The sequence below is a fragment of the Pezoporus occidentalis genome, unplaced genomic scaffold (genome assembly GCF_034315485.1).
Source record: "Pezoporus occidentalis ecotype Australia unplaced genomic scaffold, CSIRO_AGI_Poc_V1 ctg184, whole genome shotgun sequence".
In the NCBI taxonomy this organism is placed as follows: domain Eukaryota; kingdom Metazoa; phylum Chordata; class Aves; order Psittaciformes; family Psittacidae; genus Pezoporus; species Pezoporus occidentalis.
In genome coordinates, this window is record NW_026913683.1 from 1,120,446 (window position 1) to 1,144,234 (window position 23,789).

A 23,789-nucleotide genomic window follows, 5' to 3' on the forward strand; every position below is an offset into this window, starting at 1 on the left:
GTCCAGCATGACTCAACTAGGTCCCAGAGGTAAGACTCAGTACTCAGATAGGAGCCCTAAAAGCAGCTCTCTCAGGGATGATCAGTGGAATTGAGTTTACTACTGCTTTATGCAGCTCTAGGACTGGTTTCCTGGAATTTCCATGACAGAAAGGCAGTGTGACGCTGCAGCCTTCTTACTGATTCCTCTGACACTGGTCAGCTTGTGCCTGTCATCTCAACCGATGGTGTTTTCATTTAGTGCTGGTCTCCATTCTCACTGCTGCACCAGTCTCACTCAAGCTGGGTACATGAGTCTCGGTTGCCAATGTCATTTTTGTATGAGCAGCGTGACCATGAGCGTGATGCCTGTTTAAAGGGGAGCAGTGTTTCTCCTCACCTGCAGTACATTAATACTCATGCCACTCATCTAAGTGTGTATTTTGTGGTTGCACTTTCTCTCTTTGACTGTGGACCTTTTCCTTGCTCTTTCTTTCCAGACTCAAGTCATTTTCTCAGAAGCATTCTTTGATTAGATAAATGTGCACCATGTCTATGCTGGAATACGTAAGCTCCGTAACTGCAGAGGTCAAGATCACCACTTTTGAGTGAGCTTTTGGTATTTTCAATTCCTTTGGCCTGTGTAATAGAAAACAAAGAAAAGAGATGCTGAAAACGAGTTTTCTACAGACACCTGTTAGGATAAAATGCATTTGATGATGGCTGAGGTGCATTTCAGTATGGAAAACTGCAACTTAATTTCTTGACTTGTGGAATTCAATCCTATTTGTCAATATATATTGGTATGTGCATTAATACTCAACGTGTTCTTATGGGCACTGGAATAAACAGGGGGAGCATAGTACATTAACATCTCAAGACCGTCGTTAATTCCTTGAAAGCATTTGCTGCCCCTATTTTGCCCTTGCTAGGGATTGTTTGCGGTCGTTCTCCCCGAAATGCCCGTCCTGTGCCCACCGCATCTTTTTTGGCCATCTGTTGCCATCTGGTGGCAACAGTGTTGAGCGGCCAGGCTCATGTGAGATGGCTTCCAGCAGGAAATGTGTGCCATACTGTCTATAACTAGGGGCAATCTGGTAACAAACACATGGCAAATTCACAAATCACTTGTCTAACCATCTGCCTTCTCTTATCCAGTGCTGACACAATCTACTGTCACCAACAGTTCCATTTTTCTGATAACAAAATGCATTAAAAAATGCATGTGCAGCATTTGGAAGCTAAAAAAAACCTAAATGAACACTGTTAATTTCTCAGCTTTTGTGCCCTTAATGTCCCTGATGCAGAATCTATGTTTTCTCTAATATTTTTATTAACTTCACTTCTGCTTCCCCATGTAGGTCCTGCAGCCATGGGAGCCTCCTGTATCTGCTCTTTCTAGTTGGGCCTTGCACGTATGCATGCAATGCTGTGACAAAGATTCTGGTGAAAATCTTGCATTCCTCACTGTGGCAAAAGCATCTGTAACATGGCTCTATGGTATCTATGATGCGCCAAAGAGACCTGCAGTAGTATTTGTTCACGGCTGGCTTCCTTCAGGCTGGAGCAATCAGAAGCCCTGGCAGCACTTGTTCCTGGGACGTGAGTGGAAGAAGCAATTCCCAAAATGCAGCAAGCGGTGAGTTCTATTTCTTTCCAAACAGTATGAGTGAGACTGGCCTGCCATTAGCACTGTGGGTAGTGAGTTTGTCTGAGGTCAGAGGGGGCTCATAAACCAAGCCAGAAAGCTTGCTGTTGAGATGAATGTGAAAAGGGTTTTTCTGTGTGGGGATAAAATAGTCATCAAGAAAAATCTCTGAACTCTGAAGGAAAAAAAACGCCCTTCGCAATGGATCAGATTCAGGCCCTTGATACAGCTTGTCCCCTCCCCTTGCATTTTCACCTTGGTCACATTCCCCTGTTAACAACAGGCACCATTCACTTCTCTGTCTGTATTTAACCACAGGAGCTTGGGTTGCCTCGGTTTTCTGGGGAGGAAACAGTCCTGTTTCTCTGCCAGTGAATGTTCCTTGCAGCCAGGCTGTCATTCCCCAAAGGCCTTCTCCAAATACCTGCTCCTGCCTCTTCGAGCATGAGCTCTGACTCCCAGCCAGTAAGCGGTAGCTGGCTCCCAGGTTGGAAGGCTGTGCTTAGCTCAGCTGCAGGAGAAATAACCCATTGCTAAGGCTGCAGACCTTCTGGGGCTTCTACATTTTCTGGATCCTGATGATTCCTAGCAGATAGACCTTTTCTGGAGAGGGGGACAGAAACTCATGTTACCCAAGAGCTATAATCTGCCAAAGAGTGTGGTAATACTCTCCTCCATCTGTTTCAGTGCAAACCTCTCTGCCTTGGGTGGGCAGGAATGCTTTGAGAGAACACGAGAGGATCTGAAGGGGCATCGTCAGCATTCCCGCAATGCTTCCATGCAATTGTATCTCCGTTGGTCACGGCAGCTGCCCAGCCTGGGATAAAGGTTGGAAGCAGCCAGCCGCTTGTTTGAAATAAGATAGCTGCAACAATGGGAGCTGTTGGCCAAGGCACAGGCCAGGAACAAGGCCAGAGTTATGTAAATGGAGGGTTTTTACTGGAGGGTAGATGTAAATGCCGAGGCTGGATGGTGAGTTAATGGAGGGGGCGAGTGAGGGGGGACTGATTTAAAAATAACTACCTAAATAATACAGGCATCCAGCATGAAACATCAAAGCAGCTGGCAGACAGCACAGAGGGTAGCCAGAAGAAATAGAAAGTACGTCTGGTGTCACCCAGAGGCAAAACTCAGCAAGGTTTTTATGAGGAATGTTTTCTGGAAAGGAAATTTGGAGCAGCGTATAAGAATGGTCGTGGCAGGTCAGGTCACCTAGTGCTGTGTCCAGGGAAAAGTACAAGAACAGCTTAAGCATTGCTATTTTCCAGGACACCAGCCCAAGCTTCCTGGGACTTGCGAGTCTGGGACTTCTGTGGCAGACTTCTTGGAGGGGTTTTTTATTTAACAGCGTAAAATTAATTTATCAAACTAATTTTTCTGAACACACACACACACACACACACACACACACACACACACTTCTGGCAACCAAGCACTTCAGTAGCACCAAGTTCTACTGCAGCCATACTGTGTGACAGAGTGTCCTAGTTAACCCTGCCAACTCTTAAGTTTCCCTAGGTGCCCTCTACTTTTACTCACTGGCACAGTGAATGAATCCAAATCTGCCTTCTCCAGATTATTTGGTATTGTACATACCCTGCACAGCCCTGTACAGCCTTCTCATCCAGGCTGAAGGTTCATACTACCAGTTCCAGGTACGGAAGCTGGTTTATATCATGGATATCACTGCCACATTCTTCTGGGCCTTTTCCAAGTCTCTTTTTGAAACCGGAGGACCAGAACTGCAAAGAGCATTCAGGACACGATCGATTTATATTTGCTTCATCTCTCCTGGAAACTGATGGACTTGCTTTTCTCACGCTGCTGAGCACTTCACACAATGGTCTACCTCAATATTTTGTTCCTGTATGATATTGGTGAGCTCAGAGGAGGTTGTTTTGTGTATATGCATGTGTGTATATATATATATATATATATAATGCTTCACGGTTGTTTTCTTTGCCTGAATAACTGAATGTTACTATGAAACACATAATTTTTTCACTCCTTTTCCAGGTGATTTATGGAATAATCAATAAAAATAACAATAATGAGCAAGAACTCGCACACCATTGGATCTGCCATGCTATACAAACTGATCATATTCTCACCATTTGCCTATCACAGCTCAGTAAGTCTATAGGTATCTGTGGGAGGGTTTTCCTCCTTCTTCAGGTTACTGAGGTTAGTTAACAGCTTTAAAGGGGGGAACTCTATCGAGTACCTTCTGAAAATCCCGGTAGGTTCAAGGAGATCGATCTCCCTTGAACATACTTCTTCACTTCCTCAGCATTTCTCGTCCACCTGTGAAACAAAGGGGGCAGCCTCACCCCAGTGCAGTCTGTACACTGGTGAAGGTGCATCCGAAATAAATGGCTGTGCTCTGTTTTCCTCCAGAGAAACAAAATCCCAAATCTGGGAAGTTGCTGTGGTCACAAAGGATGGGTCTGCAGCCTGGGAAGCTTCTGAGTTCTCACCAAGATGTTCAATTATTCTACAGATAATTCTTTCTTTTCTTTATAGGCTGATAGTCACTTGTGAAAATGACCTTTTGTAAACTCCAGGAGATATTTGCCTGCTGACACATTGTTCTCCTGTTTCCAGCCCAGTGGCGCAGTGGCTCTCAGCTGTCATTCCCAAAAACAGGTGCTGTAAATCAATACCTTGGTGGCTATATTTCGCCAGCACCCTGGTGAAAGGCAGCACAGCCCTTCTCCAAAGAGACCTCATAGGCGCTTTGTGTGTGCATCTGTCTGTGTGACTGCAGCGAGCGGATGATGAAGGTCCATCACATACTCCTCCTCGTCTCTGCAGGTAAAGGTGTTCTAGCTATTGCTTTGAACAGGGGTCAGCTACTTCCTGAGTGTGCAGGACCATCCATCATTATGGGTGAATGTGTGCTCTGGGAGGAGCCTGTCCTGCTGATAAGGTTTTATGAACACACCAGATTGTTTAAACCAGGACTTTGGAGTGCACTGGTAACAGCTCAGATATTTGTAATTTCAGATATTTTGAAGTGATAATTTTTGTGTTTAATTGTCTTTCTGCCGTGTTCTCATGTACTCTAGTGCTACGTGTATTCCAAAATATGTGCAAAGCTCTAATAAACATGGCTTGAAATGTAAAAGTTCATTACAAAAAGTTTCATTAAGCTGTGGAACTACTGACAAGGAAGTAGAATTGATTTGCAGCTGTATGTGTTGTAGTGGGATAAGTCCTTTTATTTGGTCCTCTGAAAGAATGAGTATTTTGTGATCCTAAAAACTTTTCACTAAAGTCAGTATACTAAATTCCTACCAAGCCACACCAGAAGGTATCAATGTGGAATATTTTAATTGCATTAATATAGTATAGCCAAGAGTTTGACTTAAATGTGACACTTTAAACATAACGTAGAAGTGGAAAGATGACTCCTGCCCACCCCAGTGCTGCTTCCTGGCAGGGGAAGCAAGCATTGCTTGTCTGTGGCAGACAGCTTTTCTCAGTGGTACCCAAGTATTTTAATACCATCTCACAGCAGGACAAGGTCAAGGAGGAATCCTTGGCATGGCAGCTCAACTGTATGAAAGGAGCTGATGAAAAGTCAGTTAGGAAACAAGGGGAAATCCTGGCTTAGCTTGGAGTCAGCAGCAAAAGTCTTGTTGACTTCAGTGGCCCAGATTCAGACTGAGAGAGGGGAAGGCAAGGCTTGAATATGCCAAAAATGCTTGTGGTGAGGTTCAGGTGGTCTGTTCCTTCTCACTGCCTTAAAGAGGGGGTACATACAAAAACATCCCCAAGCCTCCCTTCCCCTTTAACAGTGAAGCCACTACAGTCTGAGCACATGATGTGCCTGCTTGTTCTGCAACAGGCTATCTGGGGTTCATCTGTGTTTCTGTGAGGTGGGGATCTGAGCCCTCACCCCTCAGGAGCACAATGCACATGAAACAAAGCTGCTGCCTGCCATTTTCACTCGTGATGCTCTCACAAGGGCTCTTCTCTGTAGCACTGCCAAGTCACGCTGAGCAGTCTGTGGGCAGAGATCTCCAAGGACAGGTTGAAACCTTCCCCAAGGAGAGGGAAATATAAGACCACATTGTGAAGGGTTTCCTTCTCTCTCACCATGAGTAAAACCTGAGCAATTCTAGTCAATGAGAGGAGCTCTTCCTCTGATTTAAACTTCAGACACAAGGAGTCTGGATGGTGCTTTCACCTCAGTGTCTTCTTGTGCTTGGCCCTGTCCTTTAATGTCACTGTTACAGGCAAGTGGAATTGAAGATGAAGTAAGCATCATTAGAAATCCCTGATTATTGGTATTCTCTGTGCTTAACAGTCCACAAGTACTGTATATAAGCACAGTTGCGGGCTGGGAGATCCTGGGAGAGATTCCTAATGCTCAGTCTGATGTCCACAGTCATGGCTATTTGTTTTTGTTCATCTCCTGTCTGAAGACTGTTGTTGCCTTATTCCTAAACTGACCTCCAGATTAGATACCTTACCCCTGCTGACAGTGTTTGCAATGCACATAATGCACACCTGAAATGAGGAGTCATACAGGACTCCACCAGCCACCTGCTGTTGATGGCATTTCCTTCATGCCCACCTTGGACTGACGGTGCTGTAGCCTGTTCTCTGTCCCGTCTCACTGATGCCACCCCTGCTGTTCTACAGCTGGGCTGGTCCTGTGCTATGAAGATGAGACTCGCCTCGTCGAGGACTTGTTCAAGGACTACAACAAGGTGGTGCGACCAGTGGAGGACCATCGGGATGCTGTCGTCGTCACTGTTGGGCTGCAGCTCATTCAGCTTATTAGCGTGGTACAGTATGAACCGCTGGCTTATTAACTGTGATAGTGCCAAATGGTATCATTTTTCTAAGTTTTTCTCCTATAATCCTGATGTTTGCTGCTACTGCTTTCTCCTCCTTTTTTTTTTTTTAAGGATGAAGTAAATCAGATTGTGACAACCAATGTGCGCCTAAAACAGGTAACTATAAATTGTGCCATCCATTAAATCCATTTCAAATGAATACACAAGACACAGCCAGAAAGTAACTATTAATTGCTGTGTTGGACAGGTGGTCAGCTAGCAGATAATGTCTTCTTTCTGGGTCTCAAGAACAAAATGTGCTAGTCCCTAAAGAAACTGAAGAAAAGCATTTTGTATTATCTTTCTAACAGTACACTTTTGGTATATTTATCTTTCATATGTGTATATTAATTTTTTAATAAGCTTTTTAAGCCAAATTTTAGGTTAATGTAAAAACTTAGCTGGGGATCCCGATAGCATATGCTTATGCTTACCTCCATATCCCAAAGCAAGGGAGGTGCTTATTTCTAGGCAGTACCCAAACTGCCCCCAGAAGTGCTGGAAGAGGCTCTCAGTGGCTGAACTCCTCCCTCTTTAGCAATGGACAGATGTCAACCTCAAGTGGAACCCGGATGACTACGGTGGTGTGAAAAAAATCCGCATCCCCTCAGACGATATCTGGCGGCCAGATCTTGTACTTTACAACAAGTAAGGGGTGCCGGCTGCCTGGGGAGGGGGGGGCACTGCTGCCCCATGGGCTGCTTTCACACAGCATCTGGGCCCTGGGTACCATGCCTCAGACCAAGGTTCTGCAGCAGCAGGCACGATGACAACTGGGGAACCAGTTGATCTGCAGTCAGAGAACTCCTTTTGTGACTGTGTTAATTAAGCTGCCCATATTGCTGTTAATGTCCTTGTTCCTTTTGCAGTGCAGATGGTGATTTTGCCATTGTTAAATACACCAAAGTCCTCCTGGAGCACACAGGCCTGATCACCTGGACACCACCAGCTATTTTCAAAAGTTACTGTGAGATTATAGTCACGCACTTCCCATTCGACCAGCAGAACTGCAGTATGAAGTTGGGAACTTGGACGTATGATGGTACAGTGGTTGTTATTAACCCGGTAAGCAAGGAGCTTGTAATGGGGAAAAGCAGTAAAGAGCTGGATGTATTTTTAGAGGAATCTCAGATTTAGAATGGGATATAACCTTGTTCTGACTGAAAATCAAGCAGGCACTACCCGTAAATTATAAAAGCCCTGTTTGTAGATCTAGCACAAAATTGCCTTGTTTACCTTCTAAAATTCTGCATATGCATAATTCCTGTGCCCTAACAGTCTCCTACCCATCTATGCTTTGACATTTTTGGGAGAGAGTGGTGGGTTGCTTTTTCTCTGCTCATGACTTTGCATTTCCAAGGACTTTTTGCCTGTTCTCTCAGGTAGGTCTCCTATCTGTAAATATTTAGTCAGTCTTTCTCTTTAGTCAACTACCCCTAAGTGTTTCTGTAAAATATTTAGTTGAATGCTGTGCAGAGGATGATATTCTAAAGCAAAATAGCAAAGACGAGTTGTTTGCTCACAAAAATGCAGGAAGTACCTGAGTTATTGGGAGTCCTGTCACTGAGGAATTGCCAAGTTCTGATTTAGTTCAGAGCATCTAATGTAATTTTTTTGCTGTCAGGAGAGTGATCGCCCAGATCTGAGTAACTTCATGGAGAGTGGGGAGTGGGTGATGAAGGATTACCGTGGCTGGAAGCACTGGGTTTACTACGCTTGCTGCCCTGACACCCCCTACCTGGATATCACCTACCACTTCCTCATGCAGCGCCTGCCTCTCTACTTCATCGTGAATGTCATTATTCCCTGTCTGCTCTTCTCCTTTTTAACCGGGTTTGTTTTCTACCTACCCACAGATTCAGGTACGTAAATTTATGTGTTCTACTGCCATAGAAATTGCTCTTCTAACAAGCTTCTGAGAAATTCTCAGTATTTGAAATCACTAGACAACTCAAAGGGCAGCACCTACTGAAACTGGACATTTCAGCTCAAAATAATGGCTCTAAACATTCTGCAAAGCATAAGTGCTGAAAGCTGAAGCTACTGGTATAATTAAATTGGGCTGTTTCTCACAGAAATCACTGATTAACTGTCCAGTTAACTTCTGCACAACAAAGATTTAGCTAGTTGATTTTTATGGCTTGCCATAGGTAGGAGTTAGTGTGTTAGTGTATCACAGAGTAAGTGAGCACATAGGGGTGACTGAGGCCCTTTTGCACTGTGTTAGAGGAGAGAACTTATCTGTTCACACACGTTGCTTCATGTACAAAGAGTATCTTGACCTATTCAGTCTCATTTGTCGCTGCTGAGCAGCTCTTGCTCCCTGCAGCCATTTCCTCTGTTTCATTCATTTGACCTTGTGTCAGCTTTTCATACTGCTTAATTTAATTAAGCCTCTTTTATGAAATACTTGATGGTTGGGTTTTGGGTTTGGGTTGGTTTGGGTTTTTTTCAGTGGAAAACTTTCTATAAAGTTGAACTGGATAGAAAAACAAGATGTTAATCATGTTTTGCGGTTCATTTCTGACATCCTGCATGCAGGAAGATCTCAAATAGAGGCTGACCTCTGGTGTCAGATGTGATTTTTGTCTGCCCGCTTAGCCCAGCATGAGCCTGACAGAGAGCAAAGCCGGTGAGCCCCCAGGGGGCTGTGGAACGAGCACTAATCAGGTGCATACCTTCCATCATTCAAAAGGCACAACCCATGAAGTGCTCCTGGCACTTTCCATATCCATTACCCATACCTCAGCCCAGCCATACCTGGTGATTCCCACTTTAATGCTGGAGCTGATGCTATGTTAGGCGCTCAGGTTTGCTCAATCTAGTTACTGCTTTGGATGCTGGGGGAGATGGTACCAGTCACGTGTACTTGACTGAATAGTGATCCTATCTTGTCAAATAAATATTGTCTGTACTGAATGATAACAGCAGCACTGGTATTTTCTTTTTCTTTTTTGATTTTTTTTTTCCATGGCAGGTGAGAAAATGACTCTCAGCATCTCTGTCCTGCTGTCTTTGACTGTGTTCCTTCTGGTCATAGTGGAGCTGATTCCCTCCACCTCCAGTGCAGTGCCTCTGATAGGCAAATACATGCTGTTTACAATGGTGTTTGTCATCGCTTCAATCATCATCACGGTCATCGTCATCAACACCCACCACCGCTCCCCAAGCACTCACACCATGCCGCACTGGGTCAGGAAGGTGAGTTCCATGGCTTTGCATGTTTCCTGGTTTCTACTGAGCACTCCATATTTTATTGGCAGGTTTTCTAATAAAAGTCAACAAGAATTGGGGAAGTAAATGCATCATGTTAAGTCTCTCTGGGCACAAGAGCCAGTGTTTACTACTTAGCTGTGCATAAAGTCAGCAAGGCTGCTAAAGTGCTCCTTTAAGCAACAAAACTTTCCACTGGGGTAGTCTTGAAGGGAACAGATGAGGCAAAACACAGGCAGATGAAGGTATAGGGAAAAGAAAATGTCCAGCTGGACTCAGATTACATTTCCTGGTCTAATTCTTCATCTGACTGCAAAGCACTGCTGCCTGCCAGTGGCCAAGTTTGCCAGCCCATGTGAGCGCAGAACACAAAGGCCATCGGAGATATCTGTGTTCAGCAGCCAGTTTTGCACTGCAAAAGACAGCTTAGCAAAAGCTATGATCTTCTCTGTGGTTTTCCAGTAAATACAGTTGCTCTGTAGTCCTTGGGAAGCAAGGAGATCCTTGCACAGTAGTCTAAATGGTAACCACAAGATGTAATGACAGACATCCAGTTTTTCCTACAAGTTCTTTGCCAGAGAGACAGTACGCAAGAGGAGCCATTCAGTCATTCTTGGCTTTTTTAAACCTTCCTGGGTTCATATTAAACCAGAAAGTGAACAGGAGACTGTTCTCTGTATTTGTAATTATACTTCTAAGGATACTGCTTACATCAGATTCACTCTGCAGCACAAACAAGCCCTGCAGAAGGGAGATTTCAACAGGCAAACACTCCATGTGCTTAAAAATGCTCTGGCAGCAAGCCTGTTATTCCAAAGGAAATTATTGTAGATCTTATGTGCATTTGTAATAGCAAAGTCCAACATAAGTAGCCAAAAGAGATCCTTTGTAGTCCATTCTTCAAGCCAGATTCATAAGCAATATGCTCCAAATTAGACAAGATTGATAGAGCTCTGTCAGCTTCCACTAGCTGAGGCTCTGCTCCAGGGCATCGCACACCCCTCCATGGGTAGATGCTGGCTATATGGCAGGGGAAAACGGTTTCCAAATCACACGTGACAGGCCTGCAGGTGACTCCATCTGCCCTAGGACATAAGGCTGACAAAAGCCCCTGTGAGACTGAGGCATGGGCTATGACATACTCAGAGAGGATCTGTAGCTGATCCAGTGTGGGAAGCATCTGGGACCAGAGAGGCTTGCCTTTGTTCAGTAAGCAGCTGCATCTGTAACACAGCCTCACAGACCAGCAACTGTTGTCTTCTCCCTCCTTGCTTTCAGATCTTTATTGACACAATCCCAAACATCATGTTTTTCTCTACAATGAAACGACCATCCAGGGATAAACAAGACAAAAACATTTTTTCAGAAGATATTGATATTTCAGAAATCTCTGGGAAGCCAGATTCTGTGCCTGTCAACTTCTACTCCCCGCTTACCAAAAATCCAGATGTGAAAAATGCCATAGAGGGAATCAAATACATTGCGGAAACTATGAAATCAGACCAAGAAGCCAGCAATGTAAGGCATTCTTTGTGCATGATTCATTTCTTGCTTTCAAATTGCTAAGTCTTTTGTTGTTGTTGTTGTTGGGGTTTGTTTTTTTCTTTTTTTGGCAAAATATCCCTGCCTCACAAAACCACTCCAAGCCCTGGTTTGTGTTTAGCAAGGGACAGTCTTCTCCCCTTGATGCAGTTAACAAGGAGCGACAGAGAATTTTCACAGATGGCAACTGAATCTTGCCCCCCCAAAAAAAGGAAAAGGAAAAAAAGTGTCAGTGCTATAGTTTTCCAACTGTGGTATGTGAAGCTGTGGAGATGGAGCGTTTGTGAGAGCAAAGCAGTTTCAAGAGCTGTAAGCAAGATCCAAAACACATTCCTCCCATCTCCCACTCAGGCATCTTCCCCTACAGTAAGCGAGCTCCTGTCACTTGTGAAAGCCAGGAAGCAAGCTGAACTCTGAAAAGCTGGTCATTTTACCTGAGAAGTGTTAAACATAACTTACAAATTAGAACTCCACTTTTGAGAAGGTTTTGGTTTATTCCTGAATGCTACAAGTAGTCCCTGCGACTGAAGCACGTCATGAGGTACTCTGATTACTGACTCTTTCCACATTGCAAGCCAAAGAATAAATGTGTGTGGAGTCACATATGGCAGTGTTCCCTGGGAAAACCTAGCTCTGCTGCCTTCTAACACGTTCAATGGGATTAACCCCCTCTTTTATTTCAGTTATCACAGCTTTTGGATGGGTAATTCAGTCCTGGTACTTCACCTTTCTAAATGAACATAGCCCTTTGGTGTTGAGCTGCAGGCTAGCCTGAAGATGGGGAGAGAGTTCTCCAGGACAGTAATTTGGCCTGTGCTCTTGCAAAGGATGTGCCTCCTTCCCACGGACAGGATTTACACCATGTTGTTTTTTCCTGTGACCAAATTCCTGGAGCATGTGGAACGGCTCTGGCTGTAGTCTCATGTTCCCCATGACTCCTATCCCTCTCTACAGATCAAGTCTTACCCTCAGCAGGGTTGGCGTAGCTTCAGGATCTCTGGGCTTCACTTCCTCCTAGACTTACAAAGAGGGTCTTCAGGTTACTGGCAAGTGCTCCATTCGGAAGTGGAGCCCAACTGCTTGTGTCATCTGGGCACTGCTGATATCACTTCCAGGGGGTTTCAAAAGCCAAGTTCCCCAAATAAACTGAAGGTTGTGGCTTCTGAAGGCTGCCACTTCATTACTTATGAACACCTTAAAACAGTGACCTCTTAGCAGTGACTCCTAAATTACAACAGCCTCTTCTACTTGTGGAGCAACTAAGGCAAAGTAGAGGGTACCTTAGGCCAGTACATGTCACTCTGTAAGGCAGAGTTACACGGTGGAAATCCCAGCCCTGCTGCATTTGGCACTTCACTCTTACAGTGCTGGGTTCCCACCAAAAGCATCAGTGGAAAAGCAAGTGGTTCAGAGTGTCCCATAGCTGGAAAAAAGACTAAGGTTGCTACAGAGAAGGTTTTCCCATGCCTTAGAGTGTATACTAGGCATGGAAAGAGCTAAATTAATGGAAATTGCTTAGATATCCCATGAGACTTAAAAAGCAATAGAAAAATACAAGCCAGTTGTGCCAAGTTAAGCATTTTGCTTTCAACGTTTCAAGCTCTCTGTCAAAAGCAACCATTTGCTTAAAAATTAAGCTTTTTAACATTTCTTTTTAATGAAATTGTTCACTAAATTGCTAGGGTTGCTAAACAATATAAGCTTGAAACTTGTATTTCTAGGTTGTTTAGGCTTTCTGAACATTTTCCTTTGAGAGGAAAATAAGTATTTTTTGCATAGTGCAACTTAAGGAAGAAGCTTTCGGTTGTTCAAGACAGTAGATTACAAGAGTTCCCATAACAAACGTGGCTCTGCAGAGACTTTACCATCTCCTTTGTTTCTTTCCCAGGCTGCAGAAGAATGGAAGTTTGTTGCGATGGTGGTTGATCATCTTCTCCTTGGCATATTTATGCTAGTTTGTATTATAGGAACATTAGCTGTATTTGCTGGTCGCCTTATTGAATTAAATCAGCAAGGATGAACATCAACTGGAAACGATTTGCTAGCCTGGTCAGCATCTGAAAGCATCTCAACCATCAAAACCTGGCCAGCCTCCGAAAGTTTCACAGACAGGAATCTGTCCCTTCTGGGAGAGAGCAGGGATAATAAAATGTAAGGCTCCATACTTAGCAACTCTGAGCTGCCGCTCAGTGGTATTTCATTGCCAAAAAGCAGCACTCACATTATTGGTAGGCTGAATGGCTGTCAGCCAGGTTTTGATCTGTTTCACCATTTATTAAAAATGTAAATGTATTAATAAGACTGTCTGACTCTGTAACCCACAGATACAATTCCAGTGAAATCAATAGCAGCCTAATAAGCTTTAGCTGAGCTGTAAATCTGTATCGAGCTTTAGCATTCAAGCTGGTTTCAATATCTGCTCTGTGGTTTTCTTATTGGCAGCATCACAGATGATTCCTCTTGCAACACTAGATGTAGCCAGCAAACTCCTCGATAAAGCACTGGATTTTCATGCACAAATCTGAAATGACTGTCATATGTGGCTTTACCTGTAGAAACTCTTGATGCAGCAAAGAGAGCATAGTATTCCTTACTGTGGGAATGGTCCAGCCTCAGCCAGTTGGGTCCCATTGACATTTTTTGCTGTCAAGTCCCTTGGTAAAGGACTTGTAGAGGAGGATTTTTTTTGCCCTGTTTTATTACTGAGCACTGCTTCGTGATCATTAGGCATCCCAGTGACTATGCTGCAGTTGCTGCCCTCTCATTTCTGCCTGCTAATACTCATTATAAGAAGCCCCACATTCATTATGTTTTAATACTCAGGATTTTCAGCTGTCAGCAGAGGTCTTCTGTGACTGCAGTCTAAGGGAAAAGTTTAGGCTGGAGCAGAATGGGTGGTATCCATAAAATAATCTCTGTACTCAGCCTACTCCGTGTTGGGAAGGTCGGTTTCATCTCTCCATTCTGAGGGATGGCTAATGTTGGGGCAACTTTGAATTTTGGGTTGCACAGTAAACCAGCTTAAACAAATTATCTCTGCTCCCTGAAAGCTGTCCCCTGCCCTGCTGAAATAGATCCTCAGCATTAAAGTCAGACACAGCATCACAAAGATCATTCGTAGGGCAGGTGTGTGTCTGGGTTTTCCTTATGTATGACAAAACGACACCTCCTCTTCTGAGCAGCACAAAAAATCGCCCAAACTTTGCTCAAATGTTGAGCAGCAGCTCACTCTAGTGGCTACAGCAAAGTAGTGCTGCCTTTGGCCAAGCAGCTGTGGGGTTTAGTAAAGATTCGACATAAGCAGCAAGCCTGTGTGCGTTTCAATAGTACAGCGTGGAAATACTAGCGTGCTGCCTGGTTTTCCTCAAAAATAACTAAGGCGAGGTGGGGCAACTCATGGAAGTTACTCACCTTTCCCAGCTGGTTCTCCGAGCCAATAGAACTACTTTGCTAACAGCTGTGAACAATTTGCTGTGAGTTTAATAAATGTAGAGCATGTGTTAATACTCTACAGGAATGTGTCCTGTCTGCAGAGGACAGGCATTTGAAAAGCTCTATAAGGAAAATCAGGCACTTGTGCAATACTTCCGTCATTGCATAGTGTTTGCTGGACAATGTTTTGGTGAGCTGCAGTCCTAAGCAAAGCAAACCGTTTGTCTGTGGCAATTGGTCACTTGTAGGCCTCTGCTCAGCTCTTACTGTTTAGATTATGGGGTCTTTTGCCTCCCTGGATGATCATTATCCCTCTAAATGATCACTGAAGATGTATGCTGGGTGAAGCCTCTGCTGACAGATGGAGCGCTTGCTGCAGCTCTGTTTATCTTCAGTGCCAGCTCTCTGCGCTCAGCCCTTGAAGGGAGTCACACAGCTCCCTGGCTCAGGATGAGCTAAGCTGCAGTGTAACAGTGCCTGGGACTTAATTGGAGAGACTGTGATTGGCACTAAAATTGACAGAACAATCCTCTTAGAGCAGCATATGGTTGAATCAGCATTAAAAACAAACATCAAATAACAAGATTCATGGTGAATGTCTACAGGACCTTTGTTCAGCTTCCCCAGCTTCCTCAAAGCATATCTGGGTCTTGGCCTCCAAATTGCACCTATCTTGAGTGCCTGCCTGCTTGCTTCTCCAGCTCTGTTCATATAAAGCTAGCTACCACATAGCAGTGTTTTCCTTCCACTTGCTCATAAAAAGTTCTGAAATTATTTATTTGAAAATGTTAATTTGTTCTCAATTGTTCTGTCTTATGTGCACAGCAAACCTTCTGCCTTCCTACTGCTCCAAGTCTTGATGAACTATTCACATCTCTAAAGATGTAACACCCGGCAAAAATAAAACCTAAAAACTTCCCTTTCTCAGGTTGCGGAATCTGGGCATTGTACCCTGACTCTCCAGACAGATGGTACTCCAGGCACCAATGAGCACACTTCAGGAGAGAGTTCATCTGCATCTGGTTTTCGCTTTGCTTTGAATACTCAGATTGTCCCAGTCGTCTTTATTCTCTGTTTCTAGTTCACCTTTGTGAATGCCTTTTTCCTGCATACCACTAACATGCCATTACCAGTATGCATCTACTGAGAGTATCTACTGAAGGAGAGCACTTTTACCTACAAACAGACTATTCCTTCTCATCTGCTACTGTCCTTTTTAACATGTCAGCACAGCTGTATCCTGCTAAAACAGTAGCTTTGGGGGTTGTAAATGTGCTGCCTCAGTCACTGTCAAAGATAATTCTCTGTCAATGTCTAAGTACATATTGTCTAACAATTTCTCATGTAGTCTCTCCCTGCAATCTTAACACTAAACTTTCCTCCATGGGTAGCACCAGCACCCCCCAGGGAGATGGACATGGATGATACTTGTGTGATCTGCATGTGCATCTCTGCTGCCTTGCTGCCTTTAACAGGCAACTTTTGGCTCTGAGCTTTGACTGGCAGTTCTCACTTGCTAAATCTCCCTAATAAGTGTGAAAAACAGAGAAGTGCAAACACTGTGTTGAAGCAAGCAGCCACCACTTAAATGAAAGCATAACAGACATCTCCAGGTGAGAAGGTGTTGCTTTCATAGTGATAGTACCTTGAGAAATTAACATGTCCCTCTTTTAACTGCCATCTTCTTACGACTAAAGCTGCTTTAATTCACTTTGAGCCTGTTGATAACACCCTATTTATGTCCTTAATAGAGTAGCTCTCTGGAACATTTTTCACCTTCTTCAGCCTGATTCTCTTTTCATTTTTTATGCAATTTGGCAATTAACTTTCCCCTTCCCATTCCTTTGGATGACCATTAACTACTGTACCATGGGTACTTTGCTCTCAAAGATGCAGTCACCCCCAAATCTCTTTCTGCTTTGGCACTTCTGCTGTTCAGGGACTTGACCCTTCTGAGGGGGTTATTTGAGTTTTTAAAGTCTATTACCTTGTACCAGCTCCCAGGGAGCAATTCAACCTCTGTGTGAGTCTGTAATGAGAACACGCTGCTGCTCTCTATCGTCAGCAGGCAGATGAGCTAAAGTTGATGGCCTTATTCTGTCTATTCAGATGGTTGGATCTCAGCTCTGTAAAACATAGTTGAGTTGATCAAGAGTGAGGGGAAAATGACATTCACTTGCCCAAAGAAGTTGTGAATGCTCCATCCCTGGATGGAGCCAGGTTGGACAGGGCCTGGCCAGGTTGGACAGGGCCTTGGATGACATGGTTTAGTGTGAGGTGTCCCTGCCCATAGCAGGGGGTTGGAACTAGATAGTCTTAAGGACCTTTCCAAAGCTAACTATTCTATGATTCTATGAGCTTGCATATGCCAGGTATGATCATTCACCTGCAACTAGTGTTTGGGTTCTAAAGCCTCCTTCAGTTTGAGAGTTTTTAAGAACTCAGATTATTTAAGATTATTGTTTCAGGCAATTGTAGGACAATTTAAGTGCTCATTTTTTCTCCAAAATACAAGCTGCTGCCAACCTCCTTGCTGTGGCCACCTCCCCAGAGATGTGTGAAAGCAGTGTGAGTTTCATCAGCATGCTGACTCAGCAGTTCCTGTTTCCACAGCTGAAGCAAACCACAGCAGGTCAGGACAGCAGGGTGAAAGAGTATATGTAACATAGGCCCTGCAAAGTGCATAAACACTGTGCTGCTGTTGGAGAAAGGAAGCACATTACCTCCCTGAAAACGTTTGTTTTCTGGTATCGTGGCATGCAAGATGTTGCCTTTAAAGTCACTGATAGTTTAGCACACCAAAAATGCTATCAGGATTGGACACTTTTAGAAGGTTGCTCTGCCTGGATCCAGTCACAAGACCTCACATTTTCGTGTGTTTACTAGTGCCAAAGTCTAGCTCAGCCTCCAGCCCCTAGACACGCTCCTGGTTGTAAATTCCCTCCCTCCCTCTTTCTCTTCCTGAAAAATTGTGAAATTGGTGCAAAGTCTCCCATGCTTCCCTCAGAGGAATGTTGCACAGACACTGACTTTAACAAAGCTCTGGAGTACTTTCTCCCTTTCTAGAAGCCAAATCCTAGCTGCAGGCAGGACAATCATGCACTGCTTTGCAAAAGGTTCTTTAAAACAGTTGTACTTCAAACCCTGATACAGGACTGGCAGAGCTATGGAAAGCAGCTAACCTGCAGGCAATCATTTCCATGCCCAGTGAGAGCCCTGCTGAGTTCCGTTGCCTGTAGAGGGGTTATCTACAACAAGGACCAGACAATTTCACTCGTTACCATGTGACAGGCCAGACTGACCCACAGGCAAGAGTCCAAAGGAGTCTGTAAGCTGCTGCAGCTTTAGTTGTAAGCCTTATGGGTCATTCAGTGGATTTGCCATAAAGGCAGAACTCTTTGCTAGCAAGGGCTGTCACCATTTCCCTTCATCTCAGCACAGATCTCCCATCACAGCACGTCCTCCCAACTTTTAACAGCCAAGCAGATCTGTATCAGTGTTTGCTATTTATCCCATATGGAGCCTGGAATAAACACATCACATGGTATTTCCCCAGTGCGTAGACAGGAGGAAGCTGTTTGCCTCTACGTGACTCTTCAGCTAATCAATGACCCGAATGCAGTATGCCGTGCTTAGGAACCTCATGTGAATTTGTGACCCTCTTTAGGGAGCGTTAGGTCTGTAAAGACAGTAAACACAAAGTATCGGCAGTTTTTCCATTTGTGAGCTCCGTGAGTTTTGCTTGCAAGCTGATCTATGTTGTGTGCATGGGTCAGAAGAAGGTAAAGAGAAAACATGGTACTTGGTTTTGTGTCCATCTTGTAATGCTCCAATCGTGCAATGACACAGAAACAGAGACATTACCTACATAAAAGCCTGGCAAAGGTTTGAAACTTTACACTAAAGGCAAATCAGTAATGCCATTGCTCTTAGGACTGCATGCCTGACCATAATGCTGTGTCTTTGGGCAGCTGGCCATCTCCTGGTCAAAACATGAAAGTAGCTGAGCACACACACTACTCATTCTTTGATTTTGCTGGGACATGCTGCTACAAGTAAATCAAGAATATACATAAGTTCTTCAGGACATAGGTCCCTAATTTCATATGTTTTAGATAACAGTGTAATGTGGGTGCTGGCTTGACCACGTTCATGCACACAGTAAACAAAACCCACCCAAATACCTCCAAAAGGTGGAATCCTACTGAGGCAGAAGCATGTAGGATCGATGTATTGGCTCAAACAGGCACTTAGGACACAGGTCTTATCCTTCAAACCTTGCTCCTAGCTGCCCAGGCTATGCCATTACACATACTTTGGGCTGTTTTCCGTTCAAGACCCAAAAACATTAACAAAAGTTTTGTTTCTAGAAAACTTAGCCAAGCTGACAGGGAAAAGGAAGCAGAGTCTATTGCTTGTCTGGCAAAGCTATCTCTGTGTGAGTTAATTGAGGTAAGATGCACAAATGCCTTTTGGGGCATCATGTAGAGAGGAGTAATTGACCTTCCCACACCTTGGCATACTGCAAACATAAAAAGGGAAAAGCAAGTACCTCTTCCTCACTGTTTAATTACATTTTTACTCCACTGTGTGTGTCCCTGCCTGCTGCCTTGCCGTTCCCCAAGCTCCACTACCCCTCCCCTGCTGGCTGCTATCAAGGCCATGGGAGGCAGGTAGGGAAAACGAAGTGTGTAGAGAGCTCTGCGGACAAATAGAGCATCAGGAGCTGGGGTGAGAGGAGATCTTGCTTAACAGTCTCAGGGGTTTTCAGCCTTCCGAGAAGGCGGGGCAGGTCCCGGGGAAGGCACAGCACACCTCTTCCCTCCAGCGCTCCCTGCCAGCAGGGCAATGGAGGCCAACAGGTTATAGAAAGCAGAGCTGCCAACGCAGGTAATGGGCATAGCCAGGGAGCCGGTGAGGGTCTGAAGAGGATGAATCCCTGGAAAAGCTACCGATGTTCATAGTTTTGGTCGTTAGCACTTGGGAACCTGAAAACCCTTCCCTGTAATGAGGTTATCTCGTTAACTCTGGCTGTGCTTAACTTCCACTGAATACCGGCGACAGAAGGACCGCAGGTCCGGGCGGGGGGCACGGCCTTTACCAGCACCCCCACGCCTCCTGGAACAGCCACCCCACGGGAAACCCTCTCTCCGACGGCCGGGCAGGGCCCGACAGAACGGGCACCACGACCCCGGGAGACGGGGGAGTGACGGCGGGACGCCCGGGCCGGGCGGGCTGTCAGCGGGGCCGGGACATGTGCAGCGGCGCTGGCGGCGGGGGAGCGGCGCCCCAGAGCCGAGCCGCGCCGCTTCCTGCCTCTATAAATAGCCGTCCGGCCCAACATGTCCCGGCCGTCGCAGCGGCTGGAGCGCCGGCGGGAGCTGCTGTCAGCTCCGGCCGCCTAGCCCGCCCGGAGCGCGGTAAGGGGGCGCCGAGCTGCCGGCCCCGGTGGGAGGCGGACAGGGCTTCACTTCCCGCTCTCGGCGGGGCGCGGGGTCTGTGAGGAGCGGGCAGGGCCCCTGCGGCGGCCCCGCTGGGGCGGCTCGGCTCGGCGCAACCCCCGGCCCCGCGGGACCAGCGGGTACAAGGGTCGGGGCGGGCAGCGGCTGCCCCTGGCCCGGGAGCCGAGTCTCGCTTCGTGCTTGTTTTCTCTTTCTCTCTTCCAGACTGCTCTGTCTCGGGCTGGGACGCGCTTCTCCTGCCTTCCGAAGCCAGGGCTGAGATCCTTCCTTGCTTCCCCCTTGCTTTCCCGCTTTCCCCAGGGTTGGGTGCGTGCCCGGGATGGAGGATGGTGCTGGCCTCCGAACGCAGCCCTCGGTCCCTCTTGGCGGCTGACCGTGCCTCTGCATGGGCCTCCGAGGAGGTGGCTGCTGGCATCCGTGTCCACCCGTGCTGTGGCACCCTGGCTGTTGTGACAGGGTGGGGGGACCTGCATTGGGGTCATGGCACAGGCTGCTACCCACATGTGTGGCACCTAAGCAGGGTGTCATTACAGTCGCTCATGTAGGTGTTTGTGTTTCAGCCTTCCTCCCTCAAGTGGTTTCATCTACAGCGAATGTTGAGACGAGCCTTGTAGTTAGCCTTTACAATGAAGGCAACCAAAGTAGGTCTATGCCCTGCGAGCTGGCTCCTGGGGGCTTTTTGGAGGCATCAAGTCTGGAAACCTCAAGTAAACAGTCTTAAGGTTTAGGTTGTCTTCCCCTTTGTTTAACTCTGCTGTTGTAATGGCTGTGCTTCATCTTTTAATAAACACCTTGTGCAGCGCAGGGCTACATCCTTTCTCTGAGAGTAGGTGTTCTTCAGCTGCTACCACGTGCCATGCTCGGGCCTATTACTTAAAATGGAAGTGATACAGCATTTGGCTCTGGCACTAAGGTGTGCTTCTTCAGGAACCCACTGTGAGCTACTTTTAAGTTGCTCTTTTATTCTTGAAATATTTTCTCAAAGAGAAGGCTGTAATAAGCAGCTGTTCTCAGTTGTCTTGACCTCCAGAGTGTAGACAGTGTGTTTTGCTCCTTGTTTACACCCTTTTCTGCTCTCTTTCTGCTTTTCCCTCTCTTCTGGTGGCTAGCTCTTCCAAGTCTGATTTGGGAGCACAATGCAGAGGCCTAACAGGCCATGGTAAAAAGAAAGAGGTGCTGTCAGAGTCTCGTCTCTGCATGCTGCCCACAGGGTGCCCTGCCTGGGAGCCTTCGATAGAGGCAGGAGGGAGGGCAACACTGCTGTGAAAGGACCCCATCTGGCAGCACACCTTTCCCAGTGGTGTGGAGCACGAGGCAGGCTGAGCTGGCGTGTACATTCCCCTCTGCCGGAGTGGGCGAGGGGAAGGAGCATGTGAGGAGGAAATACAGCTGTTCAGAGCACTTCTGCCCTCCGTGCAACGGGAGCACGTGAGGAGAGGACAGGCGCAGAAAGGGAAGTTCAGGAAGAGAGTATGAGAGAGAATCGGGGGAGGACAGAGGAGAGATACAAGTGGAGAGGGAAAGCTTTTTACATGTGCGCAAATGCTGTTTAAAGATCTGATTAGTTAGGGCAAGAACAAATATCCTGAAAATCCAAGATTGTATCTTGGGTCCCTGTTATTGTCCTTCCAGAAAGCACTGCTTTTCATTCCTCAAGTATTATCTGTGCCTTTCTGCCGCACTCTTTTAGGCTCTTCAGCATCCTCTGACCTCAAGCCGAGCAAGACATTGCCCTCAGCATCTGCCTGTCAAATGTGTATCTCTCCGTGTTGTACATGAAATTACTATTTCCATAGTTGGTTAGTGCAAATTTCCAAGAAATGTGGAGTGAGAGGCACGTCAGTTCCTGTGGTTGGCCTTGACTGGAGTGTGAGCTCCTTGGGGCAGGGGCTGTACCCTGGAGGCTGCAGTTACTCTACACATTACCCTTGGTATCTTTGGGATTTCTGCCTCCATTCCTGTCCCTCCCACACTTCTCTCATCTCTTGTTGCTGCTCACCTGTTCCTCCCCCTGTGCATCGGCTCATTGTTGGGCTTGTGTTGTAAACCAAATTGCTGAAAGATTCAGCGATCTAGGTTTAAAATCGCTGGAAAAGGAGGGAGGCGAGGAGCAGCAGCTGCTCCTGTCTGTACAGAAGTCCCCTACCTTGCTTTGAGATCACACCTCAGCAAATGGGAATTAAAACAGTTGAATCTCTCTGTGTCCTAACTTCTGCTGCCTTAGTATTTTCACTGTAACTGCACTTTTAACTTTCTACAGCATTAATTTACTCTCTGAATGGTATAAGGTGGAAAGGTGCTGTCTTTGGGGGCTGTGTTGCTACAAGACTATTAGAAGGCTGTAAGACCTTGCTCTTTTCTCTCTCTCCTCTTTTTTTTTTTTTTAAGAGAAACAGTTATCACAAACTTGTACCAGGCTGTTAGTGCTTTTATTCATGCAGCAGAGTCAGAACTGAAAGTGTGCATGTAGAAAAAGGTATTAGCTATAGAAGGAGCCATTTCTCACCTACGACAGCGGGCATGACCTTTACATCTGATGACCTCCAGACCCTGTTCAGTGGAGAGGCCACTGAGGAGCACAAGTAATGCTAATCCCTCTGTGAGTGAAACATGCTGCAGTATTGCTCTCTGTTACCTACAGTGCATAGCTCTAACAGTTACTAGTTTTCTGCCTTGTATAAACACCATGCTTTTCTGGAGAGAGAAAAGAGTGTGTGTTGGTGTTGTCTGACAAATGTGACTCGAGGATGGGAATTCATAGGTTTCCTTTGGAGGCACATATGTTGTTCTTAGTGTATATATACGATTTAGTAAAATGTCTTTATGCAGCAGCCTTTAGAAATGTTCTGTGCTTTTAAGTACACTGAATCCCCATCTGGATAATGGGCTAATATATAGAAACCATAAGAAATAGTGGTGCAATGGAGAGGGGAGGGTTTCTTTAAAGTTTATACTTTTGCATGGTAAAAATATCTTAATTGTGGCTTCACAACAATGAAGTCTTTTAAGATGCAAGTCTAATTAAATGTTTTTGTGTTCTTCCTTGTGACTTGTCTTATTCTTGGCTCTAATGTGGACACTTTCTCATTGTGCGGTGCACTCTAATACTTGGTCTTTTGGATCCCTTATAAAAAGGGAGTGTCAAGTATCTTGGTTCAAAATCTGTGGTGCTAACTGTATTTGAGTAGGGGTAGGGAAAGCATTCTTTCTATGGGGAGATAGTTAAGGTTTGGTTTGGTAGGACAGGTCTTGGTAGTACCAAAGATGGTGGTTGTGGTCACAAATCTTTAGGGGGGGCTGTTTTGTCTGCCATTGGGTGTGGAGTTAACACCTACTTGTTGTTTAGTCTTTACTTCAAAGATGTGTATGGAAATGGGTCTGTTACTGAGTAATAACTGCTGAACTGTTAGTTGGCAAAGAGCCTAAAAAAGATATCATTAAAAACTAAATTCAATAAAGGTGCCTAGAATTATGCTTCCACTTCTATGTAGTGGAAGGTTTTGTTTTAAACTATTTTGGACACTTGTGGTGACCAGTATGATAGCAGTGTAGTGCTGTCATGTAGCACCAGCTACATGTGTTTATATGTCTAGATACCTGACTAGGAGGAAGGGGAAGGAAACTGACAAACAGCTTACTCTGCTAGTACTGTGTTGTGATTCCCTGC

General features: G+C 45.5%; 2 protein-coding genes across 3 annotated transcripts in view; both read left to right on the top strand.

Annotated features, from left to right (window-relative positions):
* The first annotated feature begins 4,075 nt into the window (after nt 1-4,075).
* On the top strand, nt 4,076-14,346 carry CHRNA1 (cholinergic receptor nicotinic alpha 1 subunit). The gene is made up of 9 exons (XM_062615855.1): nt 4,076-4,440; nt 6,277-6,422; nt 6,546-6,590; nt 7,012-7,121; nt 7,343-7,538; nt 8,098-8,335; nt 9,451-9,674; nt 10,965-11,204; nt 13,117-14,346. The coding sequence occupies exons 1-9, from the start codon at nt 4,401-4,403 to the stop codon at nt 13,246-13,248; spliced, it is 1,371 nt and encodes a 456-aa protein (XP_062471839.1). The 5' UTR covers nt 4,076-4,400; the 3' UTR covers nt 13,249-14,346.
* Nucleotides 14,347-19,542: 5,196 nt separating this feature from the next.
* The window catches only part of WIPF1 (WAS/WASL interacting protein family member 1), a 54,903-nt gene continuing 50,656 nt past the window's right edge, over nt 19,543-23,789 (top strand). Inside the window, exon 1 of one of the 2 annotated variants that reach the window (XM_062615862.1) lies at nt 19,543-20,080. In XM_062615862.1, the coding sequence (XP_062471846.1) occupies nt 19,915-20,080 (166 nt within the window). In that variant the 5' untranslated portion in view covers nt 19,543-19,914. The remainder of the gene's footprint in view (nt 20,081-23,789) is intronic. The other variant, XM_062615865.1, reaches the window with a different exon arrangement.